Genomic DNA, 18,932 nt, shown 5'->3' with positions numbered 1-18,932 from the left:
AAACCCACGCAGACATGGGGAGAACGTGCAAACTCTGCACAGACAGTGACTCAAGCCAGGAATTGAACCCAGGTTCCTGGCGCTGTGAGGCAGCAGTGCTAACCACTATGCCCGTCCTTCAGATTTCCACCATTCTGTCTTTCAGATATATTTTTGAAACCAAGATCCCATCTGCTTCCTTGGGTGGATGTAAAAGATCCCATGGCACGATTTGGAAGAAGCGCAGGTGAATTTCCCCTGGTGTCCTGGCCAATATTTATCCCACAATCAATATCACCAAAAACACATTGCTGGTCATGATCACATCACTGTTTGTGGGATCTTGCTGTGCACATATTAACTGCCATATTTTGGAAAATGCCTCAGTGACACTTCACAAAGTACTCCATTGGCTGGAAAATGCTTTGAAACATTCCTTGGCTGTGAAAGGCGCTACAGAAATGCAAGTTTTTCTTTTGTGCTTTTTGCAGTCAAATGAACCTTCTCTGAACTGCTACTGATGTGTTAATATAATTTCTCAAATAAGGAGACAAAAACTGTGTACATCATTTTAGATGTGATCTCAGCAGCATTCTGTACAACTATAGCAAAGCATCCCTATTTTTATATTCCATCCATCTTACAATAAACAATAACACTCCATTTACCTTCCTAATCACTTGCTCTACCTGTACACTAAAGATTTGTGATTCATGTACCAGGACACCCAGATCCCTCTGTACCTCAGTGTTCTGCAATCTCTCTCCATTTCAATACATTGCTGTTTTTCTATTCTTCCTGCCAAAGTGGACAAGTTCACATTTTCCACGTTATACTCCATTTGCCAATTTTTTTGCTTGTTCACTTGTGTCCCTTTGCAGACTCATTGGACAGGATTTTCTCACCCTTCCAGAGTCTTCTGGTCCCACCGACAGTGCATCCCACCATCCGACAACAGGGGGTGGATTCAATGGGAAGTCCCATTGACGGCGATGGGAGCAGAAAACCCACTGCCGGCCAATGGCGGGCCACCTCCCACCGCTGAGAAACACGCTGCAGGAAGGCCAGAGAATTCCGCCCCGGGGTCCTCTCCACAGCTTACTTTCTTACTAATTTTTGTATCATAAGAAAAGTTGGCAACTGTACATTCCTTTCATAAAATCAATCAATAAAATCATAGAATCCCTACAGTGCAGAAAGAGGTCATTCAGCCCATCAAGCCTTCACCAACAACAAACCCACCCAGGCCCTATCCCCATAACCCCATGTATTTACCCTTCCAATCTCTCTGACACTAGGGTTAATTGAGCATGGCCAATCAGCCTAACCCGCACAGCTTCTGGACTTTCAAGTAATTGATATAAATTGTAAATAGTTGAGGCCCCAGCATTGATCCCTATGGAACTCCACTCATCGCGTCTTGCCAACCAGAAAATGATCCATTTATCCCTACTGTCTAGTTTTCTATTCGCTACCCAATCCTCTATCCACAATGGTATGCTACCATCTACACCATGAGCTCTTATTTCATATAGTAACCTTTGATATGTCACATTGTCTAATACCTTCTGCAATCTAAGTACAGCACATCCACACGTCCCCCTTTATCTATATTGTTGGTTACTTCCTATAAGAGTACGAATAAATTAGTCAAACATGATTGTCCTTTCACATAATCATGTTGACAACCTGATTGCATTGAGATTGTCTCACATTAGCCTCCTTGATAACAAGTTTCAGCATTTTCCCTTCATAGAACATAGAACATAGAACATTACAGCACAGAACAGGCCCTTCGGCCCACGATGTTGTGCCGACCTTCATCTGAAACCAAGATCAAGCTATCCCACTCCCTACCATCCTGGTGTGCTCCATGTGCCTATCCAATAACCGCTTAAATGTTCCTAAAGTGTCTGACTCCACTATCACTGCAGGCAGTCCATTCCACACCCCAACCACTCTCTGCGTGAAGAACCTACCTCTGATATCCTTCCTATATCTCCCACCATGAACCCTATAGTTATGCCCCCTTGTAATAGCTCCATCCACCCGAGGAAATAGTCTTTGAACGTTCACTCGATCTATCCCCTTCATCATTTTATAAACCTCTATTAAGTCTCCCCTCAATCTCCTCCGCTCCAGAGAGAACAGCCCCAGCTCCCTCAACCTTTCCTCATAAGACCGACACTCCAAACCAGGCAGCATCCTGGTAAATCTCCTCTGCACTCTTTCCAGCGCTTCCACATCCTTCTTATAGTGAGGTGACCAGAACTGCACGCAATATTCCAAATGCGGTCTCACCAAGGTCCTGTACAGTTGCAGCATAACCCCACGGCTCTTAAACTCCAACCCCCTGTTAATAAAAGCTAACACACTATATGCCTTCTTCACAGCTCTATCCACTTGAGTGGCAACCTTTAGAGATCTGTGGATATGGACCCCAAGATCTCTCTGTTCCTCCACAGTCTTCAGAACCCTACCTTTGACCCTGTAATCCACATTTAAATTAGTCCTACCAAAATGAATCACCTCACATTTATCAGGGTTAAACTCCATTTGCCATTTTTCAGCCCAGCTTTGCATCCTATCTATGTCTCTTTGCAGCCTACAACACCCCTCCACCTCATCCACTACTCCACCAATCTTGGTGTCATCAGCAAATTTACTGATCCACCCTTCAGCCCCCTCCTCTAAGTCATTAATAAAAATCACAAAGAGCAGAGGACCAAGCACCGATCCCTGCGGCACTCCGCTAGCAACCTGCCTCCAGTCCGAAAATTTTCCATCCACCACCACCCTCTGTCTTCGATCAGATAGCCAGTTACCTATCCAATCGGCCAACTTTCCCTCTATCCCACACCTCCTTACTTTCATCATAAGCCGACCATGGGGGACCTTATCAAACGCCTTACTAAAATCCATGTATATGACATCAACCGCCCTACCTTCATCAACACACCTAGTTACCTCCTCAAAAAATTCTATCAAATTTGTGAGGCACGATTTGCCCTTCACAAATCCGTGCTGACTATCCCGGATTAATCCGCATCTTTCTAAATGGTCGTAAATCCCATCCCTAAGGACCTTTTCCATCAATTTACCAACCACCGAAGTCAGACTAACCGGTCTATAATTACCAGGGTCATTTCTATTCCCTTTCTTAAACAGAGGAACAACATTCGCCACTCTCCAGTCCTCTGGCGCCATCCCCGTGGACAGCGAGGACCCAAAGATCAAAGCCAAAGGCTCTGCAATCTCATCCCTCGCCTCCCACAGAATCCTAGGATACATTTCATCAGGCCCAGGGGACTTATCGACCTTCAGTTTATTCAAAACTGCCAAGACATCCTCCCTCCGAACATCTATTTCCTCCAGCCTATTAGCCTGTAACACCTTCTCTTCCTGAAAAACATGGCCCCTCTCCTTGGTGAACACTGAAGAAAAGTATTCATTCATCACCTCGCCTATCTCTACTGATTCCATACACAAGTTCCCACCACTGTCCTTGACCGGCCCTAACCTCACCCTGGTCATTCTTTTATTCCTCACATAAGAGTTCGACAGATGTTACTGGCATGTGGTTTTCTGCTTCCACCTTTTCATGAATAGAGGAGCCATATTTGCTATTTTCCAATCTGCCGGGACATTCCAGAATTGAGGGAATTTTCTATTAACTCAGCAGTCAATTCTTTGAAGACTTTAGGATGAAGTCTATCAGGATCTTGGGATTTCTCAGCTTTTAGTTCCAATAATTTTCTCTATTTTCCCTGGTAATTATAATTGTCTTAGGTTTCTCCGTCCCCTTTATCTCCTAATTCACAATTATTTCTGGGATGTTATTTGTATTCTCTAAATCAAGAGAGATACAAAATATCTATTCCATTTATCTGCCATTTCCTTATTTTCTATTAATAATTCCCCGACTCACTCTCTAGAGAACCAGCACTCACTTTACTGATTCTTTTCCTTTTTAAATACTAATAGAAATGCTAGCTATCTGTTTTTATAACTTTCTTTCATACTTTTTCCCCTCTTATTAGTCTTTTGGTTGTTCTTTGCTGTTGTTTAAATTCTATCCAATCATCTGACCTGCCACTCATCTTTGCAGAATTATATGTTTTTTCATTTAATTTAACTTCCTTAGTTAGCCACAGAATGTACCTTTTCTGAGTATTCCGAAATATTGCCTTAAATATTTGTTACAGCATCTCTACTGAACTATCCCTTAGCCTAATTTCCCAGTTCACTTTGTCCAGCTCTGCCTCCGTGCCCTCATAAATGCCCTGATTTAAGTTTCAAAAACTAGTTTTGGGCCCACTCCTCTCTCCCTCTTCATCTTCACTATGAAGTCATTAATTAATCCTGTCCCAAAACAGGCTACTCCAAGAAACTGTCCTGAAAACACTCTATGAACTCATTAAGCCCCCATTATTTATTCCTGTATATCCTATCATGATGTGGAGATGCCGGCGTTGGACTGGGGTAAACACAGTAAGAAGTCTCACAACACCAGGTTAAAGTCCAACAGGTTTATTTGGTAGCAAAAGCCACTAGCTTTTGGAGCGCTGCTCCTTCGTCAGGTGAGTGGGAGTTCTGTTCACAAACAGGGCGTATAAAGACACAAACTCAAATTACAAAATAATGGTTGGAATGCGAGTCTTTACAGGTAATCAAGTCTCAAAGGTACAGACAATGTGAGTGGAGAGAGCGTTAAGCACAGGTTAAAGAGATGTGTATTGTCTCCAGACAGGACAGTTAGTGAGATTTTGCAAGTCTAGGCAAGTCATGGGGGTTACAGATAGTGTGACATGAACCCAAGATCCTATCACACAGTGTTGTTACTGTTAGGTATAAACCACTCACACAAGTGAATTCCTACCTTCATTATTTCTCATCTCTATCTAATCTTGATCTCCACCTTTCTTTATTGTACCATTGTCATCCTTCATTAACAGAGCGACCTCCTCCCTGTCTTCCCGGTCTCCTCTCTTCAATGTCCTCAAATGCCTAAAGCTCACAAGTTGTGTTTTGGACATCCCAGTTATCAACATTGCACCTGTTTGAAAGCAGCTGCACATTTATCCATGTGCAAACTATAACCTGCCCCTCCACACCACCCCCCCACCCCCCCCCCCCGACCCCCACCCCATTCCCATTCCTCCCTCCCATCCTCAGTGAAAATGGTGGGTTCAGAGACAGGACCTCCGGAATCGGGGCCCCGGTGCCATTTCGGTTAAGGCACAGAGCCTTTCCAACTCCAAAACCTCAGCGCCCAATTATTTTCACATCTGATCTAATTCACTTTTATACAAGTGTAACTAATTTCTCTGCTGTTCAGTTCTATCTATGAATTTCAAAGTTTGCTTTGATTTTCAGTGGTTTTCTCTGTGTTGTTTTTAATGATTTGGGAATGTATCATTCATTTGTTTTAAATTTGGGGAAAAAAGCATTTTCTTTCCCGCTGTGTCAAGTCTAACCTTTAATGTATGGCTGCTGCTAAAGAGAGAATTTCCTTCTTTATTTGGCTCTTCCCAAGTGTATTTAAGGATTATTTAAAATTTGAAGATACAGGAAATTACAAATAGCCGCTCGTGTTAATCAGAAATGAAATAGTTTTCTTTAGAAACTAAAGTGATGATTCATCTTGGGTGCAATTCTCCCATTTTGAGTCTAAGTGCAGTGGTGGGTGTCTCCAGTGGTGACTGCCCCCAAATCAGAATGGCAGGATCCCACGCCAGATTCTGCATTTGGAGCCTCAGTAATTATTCATGGGCGCATTCCCCTCTGACTCCCCTGGGGGTCCGGGAGCTGATTCACCCGCCCTCAGCTGGTGGGTTTGAAGGTCCCGGCGCCATATTTAAATCCCAGTCCAGCGCACTCACATCACTCTCTCCAGCCCAGTTGTCTACACCAGACCATGCAGGATGGCAGCAACCCAGAGGGAAAAGGCTAACAGCTTCAGGAGGAAGTCTGTTCCTCGATTCAACCCCCTCCCCCAGAGCCCATCACCCTGTGAGGTGCCCAGGCCCAATTTGGACTCTACCCACTGGCCCTGGAATTTCCATCCATTCCCTTCCAGTGAATGATGTGGTTTCTCTTTGACCCCTGGTTTGTGAGCTTTCTATCCAAGCGTGTCCGGGTCCAGCTCCCCTCCCCCTGCCTTGCATTGTTCATCTTCTTCATCCACCTCCTTGCCCCTCTACCTGCCATCATGAGCCCTCACCCTTCCTCGCCTTATTGGATAACCCTCCCTCCACTTGCCACCTTGTCTTCATATGCCACCCCACCTTCTTCCCTCACCTCACTCTCTACCCCCAGTTGAACTTTGTTGGGGTGGTTGCATGAGTCCCACAGCACAGTGCTGTCCAGATAGACACTGCTGTGTGGCACCTGGAGGGAAAGGAAGCCCGCATACTTCCCAACCCTGAATTGTCCTGATCCGAGACGGTGACACAGGAGGATCCATGGGTCCAGCCGTACGGTGCTGTCCATGAAGACTGGCGCAGCATGGAGATGGAGGCAGGAACTGGTCGGCTCCGGTAGAGAGGGGAACAGTGCATCAGCAGCAGCACAGCACCATGGCGGCATTGCACTCACCCCTTCTGGCAAACAGAGGGTTACCTTGTATACCTAACTCTTTAGCAATGGGGGTTAACGCTGAGGTGCTTTCCCGGTGCCGTGACGCAAGACTGAAAGACCTGATAGGATGCTTGCAGGCAGCTGCTTTAATGAACATTCATAAGATGCAAATAAATAGAAATCAGTGTTAGTGCCACCTGCCAGCAGGAAGAGTAACTGGCAGTTAACCCGCCATTGGGAAAATTGTTGTATGGTGGGTTTCCAGCTTTTTGGCTCCTGTTAGATTCTCTACTTCTTTCCCAATGATTCACAGAAAATTAAAAGAATAAACCACCCTGAGGCATGTAACCTCAATTCTGAAGTATTCCACACAAAAGAAGTCTAATTTTCCTAATTATTTTACTTTGATGTCAGAGGCTCAGTGAATTTATTGGATTTTATTGTGTACCGTAGATTTGTCTACAAGTCGTTCTGGCAAAAAATGTACCCTTCACACCATTGACTATTTATAAAATGCAGTAAATTATACATTTTTAATTCATTAAAACAAATGATCATGTTGCTGAATTAAAATCATCAGTAACGCTCTGAGAAAACAGGTCTAAACATTGAACTGTTAACAGCTCAATCTCACATCAAAATGCTTCAATTGTGGAATGTGTATAGTGACCTTTCACACGCACTGTAACCTCCACTGTATCGTTTAAACGGTGGCAAAGGGTGAGTGGATATCCGATGGCCCTAGGATCCCGGATGCTCCCACAGAACCCCCCCCCCCCCGACTGGTGGACGTGCCCCTGGCCCTTTACCTGAGTATGCCCACCCACCCTGCCGAGGTGTGGGGAGCAACGCGAGAACTTTTCTCTTTTCCCTCTCACCCTCTTCCTTCTCTCTCCTTCACTGTGTTTCTTTCTCACTTTCCTTTCTCCGCTCACTAGTTTATAGCCTGGGCTGCTTGGGCGCTCAGTTGGTTCTCCAGCGGCATTCCTCTGCCTTTTTGTTTTTATATTATTACCGTCATTACCTGTGCAATTAGACGGGACTTGGGTGGGGTGTGTGCCCGGGGGTACCAGGGGCTTGTCCCCTGGCCACGGGGTGCCCTGAGCCCAGTCGTGTTGGAATGTACCAGCGAGCACTGTGTGGATCTGTATCTGTTTGTTTGCTATGTAAAATATAAGAACATTTTTAATAAACAAATAAAAATAAATAAATGGTGGCAAGGACAGTGAAAATCCTGGAAGTAAATCTCTTCATGAGACGAGCTTTGAGAAAATTGCAAATTTCTGAACTGATGTGTGAGTGTTTGTGATCAGGGAGGAAAGTTCTTGGCTATTAATCACAACTTCCTCCGTCATTCTCATTTGTTATTTCCAGGAATAATGATTGTTTTGTTACTTTAATTTCCAACTTGATTTTGGGTGTGAATCTCGTCTGCTTTCCCCACTCTCCACTGGAGGTTCTGCAAACTCTGCTCACGTAAACATCTACGGAAATTATACTGGCCAATATGCGGAAATAATCCCAAGGGAATTAGTCCCTAGACCACTCAAAGGAAGGAGTTATAAAGGAAAGATTGTGCAGGTTGGACTTATACCCATGAGAGTTTAGAAAATTAAGAGGTGATTTTATGAAACATTGTGTATGTTGTGAGGGTGTTCCCCCTTGTGCAGGAGCTAAGAACTAAGGAGCACAGTTTAAAAATTAGGTGTCTCCCATTTAGACTGAGATTAGGAGATTTTTTGTCAGAATTTATCTGTGGCATCCTCTTCCAGAGTGAGCAGTGGGGGCAGGGTCATTGAATACATTCAGGGCTGACAGATTTTTTGATCGACAAGGGCCATGGGGGAAGTAGATTTGAGGCCATAATCAGATCAGCCATGACTTTATTGGGGCAGAACGGTAGCACAGTGGTTAACACTGTTGCCTCACAGCCCCAGGGACCCGTGTTCAATTCCGGCCTTGGGTCACTGTCCGTATGGAATTTGCATGTTCTCCCCGTGTCTGCGTGGGTTTCCTTCGGGTGCTCTGGTTTCCTCTCATACTCCAAAGATGTGCGGGTTAGGTTGATTGGCCATGATAGATTGATCCTAGTGTCAGGAGGGTTAGCAGGGTCAATGAGAGTTACGGGAATAGAGTCTGGATGGGACTGTTCTCGGTACAGACTTGATGGGCCGAATGGCCTCCTTCTGTATGTAGGGAGTCTATGAGCAGAGCAAACTTGAGGGGCCAAATGACCTGATTAATGTGGGAATTTTAACTTTGTGGTATGAAAGCAGCCTAGTGAGCGATTGATTCAACGACCAACATCCCGATCAAAAAGGGAAAGGTTGAGTGGTCTAGATTCAAGGTTAATGTCAGTGTGGGCTAATAGAGTAATGGGATTCCAGTGTAGTTAGTGGTTTGTGATAGAGCTTTCTGGACAGGTGGCCCCTACACTCTCCCTGTTCACATTCCTTCCTATCATTCTCTGATTGGTGCTGCTCAGGTATTTTGGACAGGTGCCTTTGTCTTCCGGCTTAGGCTGGAATAAAGATCACATTTATATTTTGGACCCCTGGACCAGGATCCCATTGATTCCATTGGATGCCTCATTTGGCTGAAAGCCCAAGCATTTTAAAACTGCAGAAATCGAGTGCGTGTTCCACCCATTTCAGTCTCTCTGTCCCATCAGGTGTGGGGCTTGTACAGAATATTCAGCCTCACCAACAGTGAACATTTCAACAAACACAAAGTTGTGAAATGTGTTCACCATAATGGATATTATAAATTAGATTCCAATCTCCCTCCATGAGGAAAATGTCAGGGTGGCAGCAAAGTACTGACATCATTGACCAATTAATTTTCACAAACTTTGAGACACAATTACAGGTTTAGAGCCAAATGGATTTGTGTTCAGCATCGAGCAATCTCCCAATAAAATGGATCAATTTCCTGCAAGGTAAATAAACCAGATCTCTCACTCTGTTCACATGAACACACTTGGATGTCACCCATTGAAATGAATGAGATTAAATGGGGCAAGTTCTATAAAGTATGTGTGGTCTCCCTGACTGCATTCGCCCTGTGGATGAAGACACCATTGCATTGTCAGCTTTTATATCGCTTCAGTGCCAAACCCAAAAACAAAAACTGGCAGAAACGATGGAAAAACTGATTTTGGAATTGAGAACATCAGGAAAAAGTAATGGGAAGCTGTATTTAAAAATAGAACTTTGGAAGAAAGAGGGGATGAATTTAGGTAACTAAAGAGGATGAGAAAAGAAAGTACATTCAGTTTTTTAAAAAAGAGTGGCATTGAAGAATCCAGGCTGCAGCAATTTAATATTAAAAATAACAAAAATACTTTTAAACTGAGGGAATCAGGATTCATGGAAAGGAGAACTGTGTATAGGAAAGGAACAAGGGAGTTTGATGAATTGCAAAAGCTTTCTAAATGTTTAATAGCTCTGTAAACATTGGAAGGAATGTTAGAAAAGGGTAGAATGTTAGATGCCAACGCCGGCATCTCCACATCAGAAAAGGGTAGGGCCATGGAAGGGGTAAAGTGTTAAAGAACATCAGGATAGGGCAGATTGAACAGACCTTCACATTGGTTTCATGAGGGGAAAATTCTGTCCAAGTGATGCATTTAGAAAGATGAGAAGAGGCAACATATTTAATGCTTCAATTTAAGGATCTGCAGGTACAGAAAGAAAGTGACTGAATAAATTGATGAGGCTGTTTGAATATATGTCTTTATAAGTGAAGGCATAGAGTACAATAATGACAACGTTAGGATAACCATTTACAAAACACTGGTTGGCCCCACATGGAATATTGTGCCCTATTCTAACCACTACACTTTAACAAGAATGTTGTGGACTTGTAGGAGATTTATTAGAATGGGATCAAGGATAAGGGATTTCAATTGCATGGAGAGAATGGAGAATCTGTGACTGTTTCCTCTGGAGCAATGTTCCTCTAGGGTGGCATGGTGGCGCAATGGTTAGCACTGCCGCCTCACAGCGCCACAAACCCGGGTTCGATTCTGGCTTTGGGTCACTGTCTGTGTGGGGTTTGCACGTTCTCTCCGTGTCTGTGTGGGTTTTCTCCGGGTGCTCCGGTTTCCTCCCACAGTCCAAAGATAGGTGGGTTAGGTTGATTGGCCATGCTAAATTGTCCCTTAGTGTCAGGGGGGAACTAGGAGGATAAGCATGTGGGGTTACGGGTGAGGACCTGGGTGGGAATGTTGTCGGTGCAGGCTCAATGAGCCAAATAGGCTCCTTCAGCACTGTAGATACTGTAGGAGATTTTCACAGTAACTTAATTACAGTGTTAATGTAAGCCTACTTGTGACACTAATAAATAAACTTTAAACTTTAGATTCTAAGATTCTATGAGAGCATGGAAGATTAAAGGGAGATTTACTCGAGTTGTTCAATATTATAGAGGGTTTTGATAGAATAAATAAGGAAACATTGTTTCCAGTGGCAGAAGTCAAAATGAGAGGTTGCGGATTTAAGATCATTGGGAAAAAGCCAATGGAAGCAATGAGAAGAAATGAGTTTCCGTGGCAAGTTGTTGTGAGTTGGAAGGCACTGCCTGGAAGGGCAGTGGAAACACATTCAATAATAACTTTCAAAATGGAATTAGATAAATAGTTGATCTTTAAGTATTTGAAAGACTATAGGGGAATGGGTAGGAACAGTGGGATTTGGTTAGCCCTTTTAAAAAGCTGGCACAGACATGATGGGCCAAATGGCCTCCTGTTGTATGGTTCTATGAAATTCTAGTCACTAATATAGTGAAACCATCAGGGAGATTTGGATTAGTTATGTAAGCATATATACAATTTAATAATAGTGTCCTGCAGAAATGGGAAGAATGTACACAAGAATATACACAAGGCTTGTGGGCCAAATGGGAGATCGGTTAGTGCGCTTAAAGAATTAGAGGAGGAAATAGAATGCTGTTTTTGCAGAGCTCCATAAATATTGAAGTAGTGCTTTAGTAATGGAGCATTAAAAAAATCCCAATATTAATAAAAGGAGCAAAGCAAAACCCTTGGAATTACAAGCTGCTTAACATGCACCGTGGACAACATTCTTCAGGCCATTAAATGAGATACAGAATAGTAAGTAACATTTAAGGAGAAGGGGTAACATGGGGAGTCATGAGAATTACTGGGTCATGTCTTAAGCCTACTGGAATTCTTTGAGAAGGTAACTAAACTAGTGGAAGATGATAACAAGGCAGAGGATGTTTACTTGGATTTTTCCAAAGGTCTTGCGTGTCAATGCAGACTCGATGGGCCAAAGGGCCTCTTCTGTGCTGTATGTTTCTATGATTCTTGCAGTCAGATAGTAGGAGCAACTTAAACATCATGAAATTGATGTTAAATGTGTTAGATTGTGATCTGGTTTAACCCAGGGAAGAAGACAGTTAGAGAAAATGGAAAATGCTGTTCCTGAAACAACATTGATCAAAAACAACATTGGAACATGGGAAGGTCATTCAGTTCCTCGAGCCTGTTCCACCATTTGGTGAGCAGACAGTGGTGGATAACTACAAAGAGTTGTCTGGACTCGAAACGTCAGCTCTTTTCTCTCCTTACAGAGGTTGCCAGACCTGCTGAGATTTTCCAGCATTTTCTCCTTTGGTTTCAGTGGTGAATAACTCCCTGCTCTTCATCAAAATAATACCGTGGGATCTTTTATACCCAGCTGCAAGAGGCAAGCAGGCCACAGTTTAAAATCCCATCTGAAAGACGGCACCTCTGACAGTGTAGCACTCCCTCAGTACAGCACTGGAGTGGTGATTTTTGTGCTCAAGTCCTGACATGGGACTTGAACCCACAACCTTTGACCCAGAGGTGTAAGTGCTACCCGCACAGCCACTGTTTTGAAGATGAAAAGGTGCTGCGTAATGCAGTTCTTATTTGCGTTTCGCACCATTGTTACAAAGCAGCTGATAGTTTTTTGATTAAATATTTAGCAAATAGGAATTTGGCTGACTTTTGGGAGATTCAAATGAACAATTATGAGGATTGTGGCATCAGCATGTTTCACTACAATAAGCTGAGTTTGTGTAAGCGTGTCGAGGTCTTGTAGCTCCGCAGTCAGGTTCAAGTCCCACTCCAGGACTTGCTTACCACGGAAGGAGGATAATCAATCTCCGAACACCTCCCCACTATTCCCAGAGAGGAAAAAGGTGCATGTGAAGATATAGATTCTGCTTCAAAGCCTATTGTAAATGAAGATGTCAGTAATTATTACAAGATTACTTAGTAGCATAACAAATTTAGAAAGGGTGACCTGTTTCTGGTAATAACAAATACACCGATTTACTTTGCTCGCTGAATTTATTGTGGGTGGTTTTGTATTCATATTGAATGGAACATGAGCTGTGTACACGATTTCTCAGGCCAGAACTCCTGATTGATTATTTTCCCCTTACAGAATTGAAATTCTTCCAAACCAAGCTTTGCAAATACTTGTGCCAAATGAGTCTGATGTGGGAATCTACACTTGCACCGCTCGGAGTTCTGTTGGCTCGGATTCCTTGTCTTCGAAAGTTGCCATTGCAGGTTTGCTACAATTATAATTAATCACACCATTCTTCCCAGTAAGGTGAATTTGTCTTGGTTTCCTGAAATAATTGACAGTTTTACATGTTTATGCAATGACAATTTATCATTTTCTAACTGGGCAGAAAAACTCATTAGCAATGATCCCAGCTGCCAGGTCACTGAGTCAGAAAGGCGGTTGTAATCAAAGCTTTAAACTAAGCCCATGGAAGCTACAACTGTTAATAGAAGTGGTGACGCCTGCAATAAATTCAGATGTTTTTGTTTGGAAATTATCGTTCATTATTTGACGTTTCCTCTATTTCATGATTACATAATGTGCCATCTGGTTTGTTTTCTGTAGGGAAGCCAGTAATTAGGGTGTCCAAACATGACTTGGTGAACTTCAATTCAACATCAGTCAGGGTGGACGTGGGAAGTGTTGTGAAAGCAAGGTTGAGAGCAAATATCACAATTATATGTCAAGCCAATGGTAAGACTGTCTTTAAATTAATACACTTGGTTCAATTAACAATTAAACAGATAATTATCTAAAAATGTTTCATTGTTTTAAAGTTTTAAAAGCAGAGATTTCTCATGAATTGTATATGACAAGAAATTACCCCAGTGTATCTGAGGAATCCATTCATAGCTCTCTGGAGTATTTCCACTGAAGTAATTGTGGCCTGCTGCTTAGCAAGAAGGTTGTTAAATAGGATTATTTAATGAAATTCAGAGATTTCTGGGGAGGAAATTGTTGCAGTTCCTTCAGTCCTGTGGTTTCACCAAGAAAGAAACAGCATCATGGGAAATTCCAGGCTCTCCTCTGAGAAGCTGCTGCTTTTCATTCTCTTCAGATAGGCACCCAAGAGCTGAAGGGCAGCGTCAAAGCAGCCAGATTAGATCACTGAGTGGTCTGGAACAGACTGAAACAGATGTTCATGATGTCATCACCCACTTTGTATTGTATCAAATCCTTCCTGGATACGATTCTAGAGGGCGGACTTTACGCTGCAGTCACACTCTCCCTCTCTCAGGTCCTCCAGGAATGCCCTCTGTACCATTTTGTTTTTATTCATTCACAGGATATGGGCATCGGTGGCTAGGCAAGTATTTGTTGAAAAGGTGGCGATGAGCTGCCTTCATGAACCGCTGCAGTCCCTGGAATGTAGGTACAATCACCATGCTGTTAGGTGAGGAGTTCAGGATTTGATCTAACGACAGTGAAGGAATGGCGATACATTCCCAAGTCAGGATGGTGAGTGACTTGAAGGGGAACTTGGAGGTGATGGTGTTCCCATGTGTCTGCTGCCCTTGTCCTTCCTGGTGATAGAGGTTGCGGGTTTTGAAAGAGGGAAGCCAAGTTAAAGAGGATTCTCTAAAAGCTGTTGGCTGCTGCTTGGGATCTGATGTTTTTGAAGGAAACCTAACACAACCGGTTTGATTTGCTGTCTCCAGCGCCTCTGGGCTGATGCAGCAACATCACAGCGTGATCTTTAGCATGAGTAACTCATTTGGAAAAGAAAGAACCAAGCACATGGCACACATACAGCTCATTAATCACTTGGATAATGTTGTTACCAATTATACACAAGGTCATATTTCATCTTGGTTAATAACAGAAAACTTGCTCAAAAAACAGTGTTTGTGCATTAATGCAAACTACAAATAATAGATTGGGGAAGATTGCAGAGCCTTTGGGCAGGAAGCGTAGACAGTGTCCATCCCCTGACCCCGGGACCGAGAGTGACCGTCCCCCTCTCCCCGGAACAGAGAGTGACCGTCCCCCTCTCCCCGGAACCGAGAGTGACCGTCCCCCTCTCCCTGGAGCCGCGAGTGACCGTCCCCCTCTCCCCGGGACCGAGAGTGATCATCCCCCCTCTCCCCGGAACCGAGAGTGACCGTCCCCCTCTCCCTGGAGCCGCGAGTGACCGTCCCCCTCTCCCCGGGACCGAGAGTGATCATCCCCCCTCTCCCCGGAACCGAGAGTGACCGTCCCCCTCTCCCTGGAGCCGCGAGTGACCGTCCCCCTCTCCCTGGAGCCGCGAGTGACCGTCCCCCTCTCCCCGGAACCGAGAGTGACCGTCCCCCTCTCCCTGGAGCCGCGAGTGACCGTCCCCCTCTCCCCGGAACCGAGAGTGACCGTCCCCCTCTCCCTGGAGCCGCGAGTGACCGTCCCCCTCTCCCCGGGACCGAGAGTGATCATCCCCCCTCTCCCCGGAACCGAGAGTGACCGTCCCCCTCTCCCTGGAGCCGCGAGTGACCGTCCCCCTCTCCCCGGAGCCGAGAGTGACCGTCCTCCTCTCCCCGGAACAGAGAGTGACCGTCCCCCTCTGCCCGGGACCGAGAGTGACCGTCCCCCTCTCCCCGGAACCAAGAGTGACCGTCCCCCTCTCCCCGGAACCAAGAGTGACCGTCCTCCTCTCCCCGGAACAGAGAGTGACCGTCCCCCTCTGCCCGGGACCGAGAGTGACCGTCCCCCTCTCCCCAGAGCCACGAGTGACCGTCCCCCTCTCCCCGGAGTCGCGACCAACTGTCCCCCTCTCCCCGGAGCCGCGAGTGACCGTCCCCCTCCCCCTGGAGCCGAGAGTGACCGTCCCCCACTCCCCAGAGCCGCGAGTGACCGTCCCCCTCTCCCTGGAGCCGAGAGTGACCGTGCCCCTCTCCCCAGAAAACGAGAGTGACCGTCCCCCTCTCCCCAGCACCGAGAGTGACCGTCCCCCTCTCCCCGGGACCGAGAGTGACCATCCCCCTCTCCCCGGGACCGAGAGTGACCGTCCCCCTCTCCCCGGGACCGAGAGTGACCGTCCCCCTTGTCCCTAGAACCGAGAGTGACCTTCCCCCTCTCCCCGGGACCGAGAGTGACCGTCCCCCTCTCCCAGGGACCGAGAGTGACCGTCCCCCCTGTCCCTAGAAGCGAGAGTGACCGCCCCCTCTCCCCGGGACCGAGAGTAACCGTCCCCCTCTCCCCGGGACCGAGAGTGACCGTCCCCCCTGTCCCTAGAACTGAGAGTGACCGTCCCCCTCTCCCCGGGACCAAGAGTGACCGTCCCCCTCTCCCCGGGACCGAGAGTGACCGTCCCGTTCTCCCCGGGACCGAGAGTGACCATCCCCCTCTCCCCGGAGCCGCGAGCGAACGCCCCCCTCTCCCCGGGACCGAGAGTGACCGTCCCCCTCTCCCCGGCACCGAGTGTGACCGTCCCCCTCTCCCCGGGACCGAGAGTGACCGTCCCCCTCTCCCCGGGACCGAGAGTGACCGTCTCCCTCTCCCCAGGGCTGAGAGTGACCGTCCCCCTCTCCCCGGGACCGAGAGTGACCGTCCCCCTCTCCCCGGGACCGAGTGTGACCGTCCCCCTCTGCCCGGGACCGAGAGTGACCGTCCCCTTTGTTCCTGGAACCGAGAGTGACCATCCCCCTGTCCCCGGGACCGAGAGTTACCGTCCTCCCGTTCCTGGAACCGAGAGCGCCTGTCCCCCTGTCCCCAGGACCGAGAGTGAACATCCCCCTGTCCCTCGAACCAAGAGTGACCACCCCCGTGTCCCTGGGACCGAGAGTGACTGTCCCCCTGACCCCAGGACCGGGAGTGACTGTCCCCCTCTTCCCGAGACCGAGAGTGACTGTCCCCTTCTCCAGGACCAAAAGTGACCATCCCCTCTCCCCGGAACCGAGAGTGACCACCCCCGTGTCCCTGGGACCGAGAGTGACTGTCCCCCTGTCCCTGGGACTGAGAGTGACCGTCCCCCTCGCCCCGGGACTGAGAGTGACCATCCCCCTGTCCCTAGAACCGAGAGTGACTGTCGCCCTCTCCCCGGGACTGAGAGTGACTGTCCCCCTGTCCCTGGGACCGAGAGTGACCATCCCCCTGTCCCTGGGACGGAGAGTGAACATCCCCCTGTCCCTGGAACTGAGAGTGACCACCCCCGTGTCCTTGGGACCGAGAGTGACCATCCCCCTGTCCCTGGGACCGAGAGTGACCACCCCCGTGTCCTTGGGACCGAGAGTGACTGTCCCCCTGTCCCTGGGACTGAGAGTGACTGTCTCCCTGACCCCAGGACCGGGAGTGACTGTCCCCCTCTTCCCGAGACCGAGAGTGACTGTCCCCTTCTCCAGGACCAAAAGTGACCATCCCCCTCTCCCCGGGACCGAGAGTGACCGTCCCCCTCTCCCCGGGACCAAGAGTGACCGTCCCCCCTGTCCCTAGAACTGAGAGTGACCGTCCCCCTCTCCCCGGGACCGAGAGTGACCGTACCCCTCTCCCCGGGACCGAGAGTGACCGTCCCCCCTGTCCCTAGAACTGAGAGTGACCGTCCCCCTCTCCCCGGGACTGAGAGTGACCATCTCCCTGTCCCTAGAACCGAGAGTGACCGTCGCCCTCTCCCCGGGACTGAGAGTGACTGTCCCACTGTCCGTGGGACTGAGAGTGACCATCCCCCTCTCCCTGGGACCGAGAGTGACTGTCGCCCTCTCCCCGGGACTGAGAGTGACTGTCCCCCTGTCCCTGGGACCGAGAGTGACCATCCCCCTGTCCCCAGGACCGAGAGTGAACATCCCCCTGTCCCTGGAACCGGGAGTGACCACCCCCGTGTCCCTGGGACCGAGAGTGACTGTCCCCCTGTCCCTGGGACTGAGAGTGACCGTCCCCATCGCCCCGGGACTGAGAGTGACCATCCCCCTGTCCCTAGAACCGGGAGTGACTGTCTCCCTGACCCCAGGACCGGGAGTGACTGTCCCCCTCTTCCCGAGACCGAGAGTGACTGCCCCTTCTCCAGGACCAAAAGTGACCATCCCCTCTCCCCGGGACCGAGAGTGACCGTCACCCTCTCCCCAGGACCAAGAGTGACCGTCCCCCACTCGCCGGGACCGAGAGTGACCGTCCCCCTCTCCTGGGACCGAGAGTGACCGTCCCCCTCTTACCGGGACCGGGAGTGACCGTCCCCCTCTCCCGGGACCGAGAGTGACTGTCCACCTCTCCGCGGGACAGAGAGTGACCGTCCCCCTCTCCCTGGTGCCGAGAGTGACCGTCCCCCTCGCCCCGGGACCAAGAGTGACCGTCCCCCCTGTCCCTAGAACCGAGAGTGACCGTCCCCCTCTCCCCGGGACCGAGAGTGTCCGTCCCCCTCTCCCGGGACTGAGAGTGACCGTCCCCCTCTCCCCGGGACCGAGAGTGACCGTCCCCCTCTCCCGGGACCGAGAGTGACTGTCCCCCTCTCTGCGGGACCGAGAGTGACCGTCCCCCTCTCCCTGGTACCGAGAGTGACCGTCCCCCTCGCCCCGGGACCAAGAGTGACCGTCCCCCCTGTCCCTAGAACCGAGAGTGACCGTCCCCCTCTCCCCGGGACTGAGAGTGACCGTCCCCCTCTCCCCGGGACTGAGAGTGACCGTCCCCCTCTCCCCGGGACCGAGAGTGACCGTGCCCCTCTCCCCGGGACCGAGAGTGACCGTCCCCCTCTCCCCAGGACCGAGAGTGACCGTCTCCCTCTCCCCGGGACCGAGAGTGACCATCCCCCTCTCCCCGGGACTGAGAGTGACCATCCCCCTCTCCCCGGAGCCGCGAGCGACCCTCCCCCTCTCCCCGGGACCGAGAGTGACCGTCCCCCTCTCCCAGGCACCGAGAGTGACCATCCCCCTCTCCCCGGGACCGGGAGTGACCGTCCCCCTCTCCCTGGGACCGAGAGTGACCGTCCCCCTCTCCCCGGGACTGAGGGTGACCGCCCCCTCTCCCCGGGACCGAGAGTGACCGTCCCCCTCTCCCCGGGACCGAGATTGACCGTCCCCCTCTCCCCGGGACTGAGAGTGACCGCCCCCTCTCCCCGGGACCGAGAGTGACCGT

At 48.7% G+C, this 18,932-nt stretch overlaps 1 protein-coding gene across 1 annotated transcript in view; it reads left to right on the top strand.

Annotated features, from left to right (window-relative positions):
* The window catches only part of LOC144495233 (ADAMTS-like protein 1), a 425,167-nt gene that overhangs the window by 370,534 nt on the left and 35,701 nt on the right, over nucleotides 1-18,932 (top strand). The window contains exons 19-20 of the mRNA XM_078215301.1: nucleotides 12,996-13,123; nucleotides 13,467-13,595. Coding sequence (XP_078071427.1) covers nucleotides 12,996-13,123; nucleotides 13,467-13,595 — 257 coding nt within the window. The remainder of the gene's footprint in view (nucleotides 1-12,995; nucleotides 13,124-13,466; nucleotides 13,596-18,932) is intronic.

Source organism: Mustelus asterias, chromosome 6 (genome assembly GCF_964213995.1).
Source record: "Mustelus asterias chromosome 6, sMusAst1.hap1.1, whole genome shotgun sequence".
In the NCBI taxonomy this organism is placed as follows: domain Eukaryota; kingdom Metazoa; phylum Chordata; class Chondrichthyes; order Carcharhiniformes; family Triakidae; genus Mustelus; species Mustelus asterias.
The sequence above is the reverse complement of the archived record's forward strand: the minus strand, read 5'-3'. Positions and strand labels throughout refer to the sequence as shown.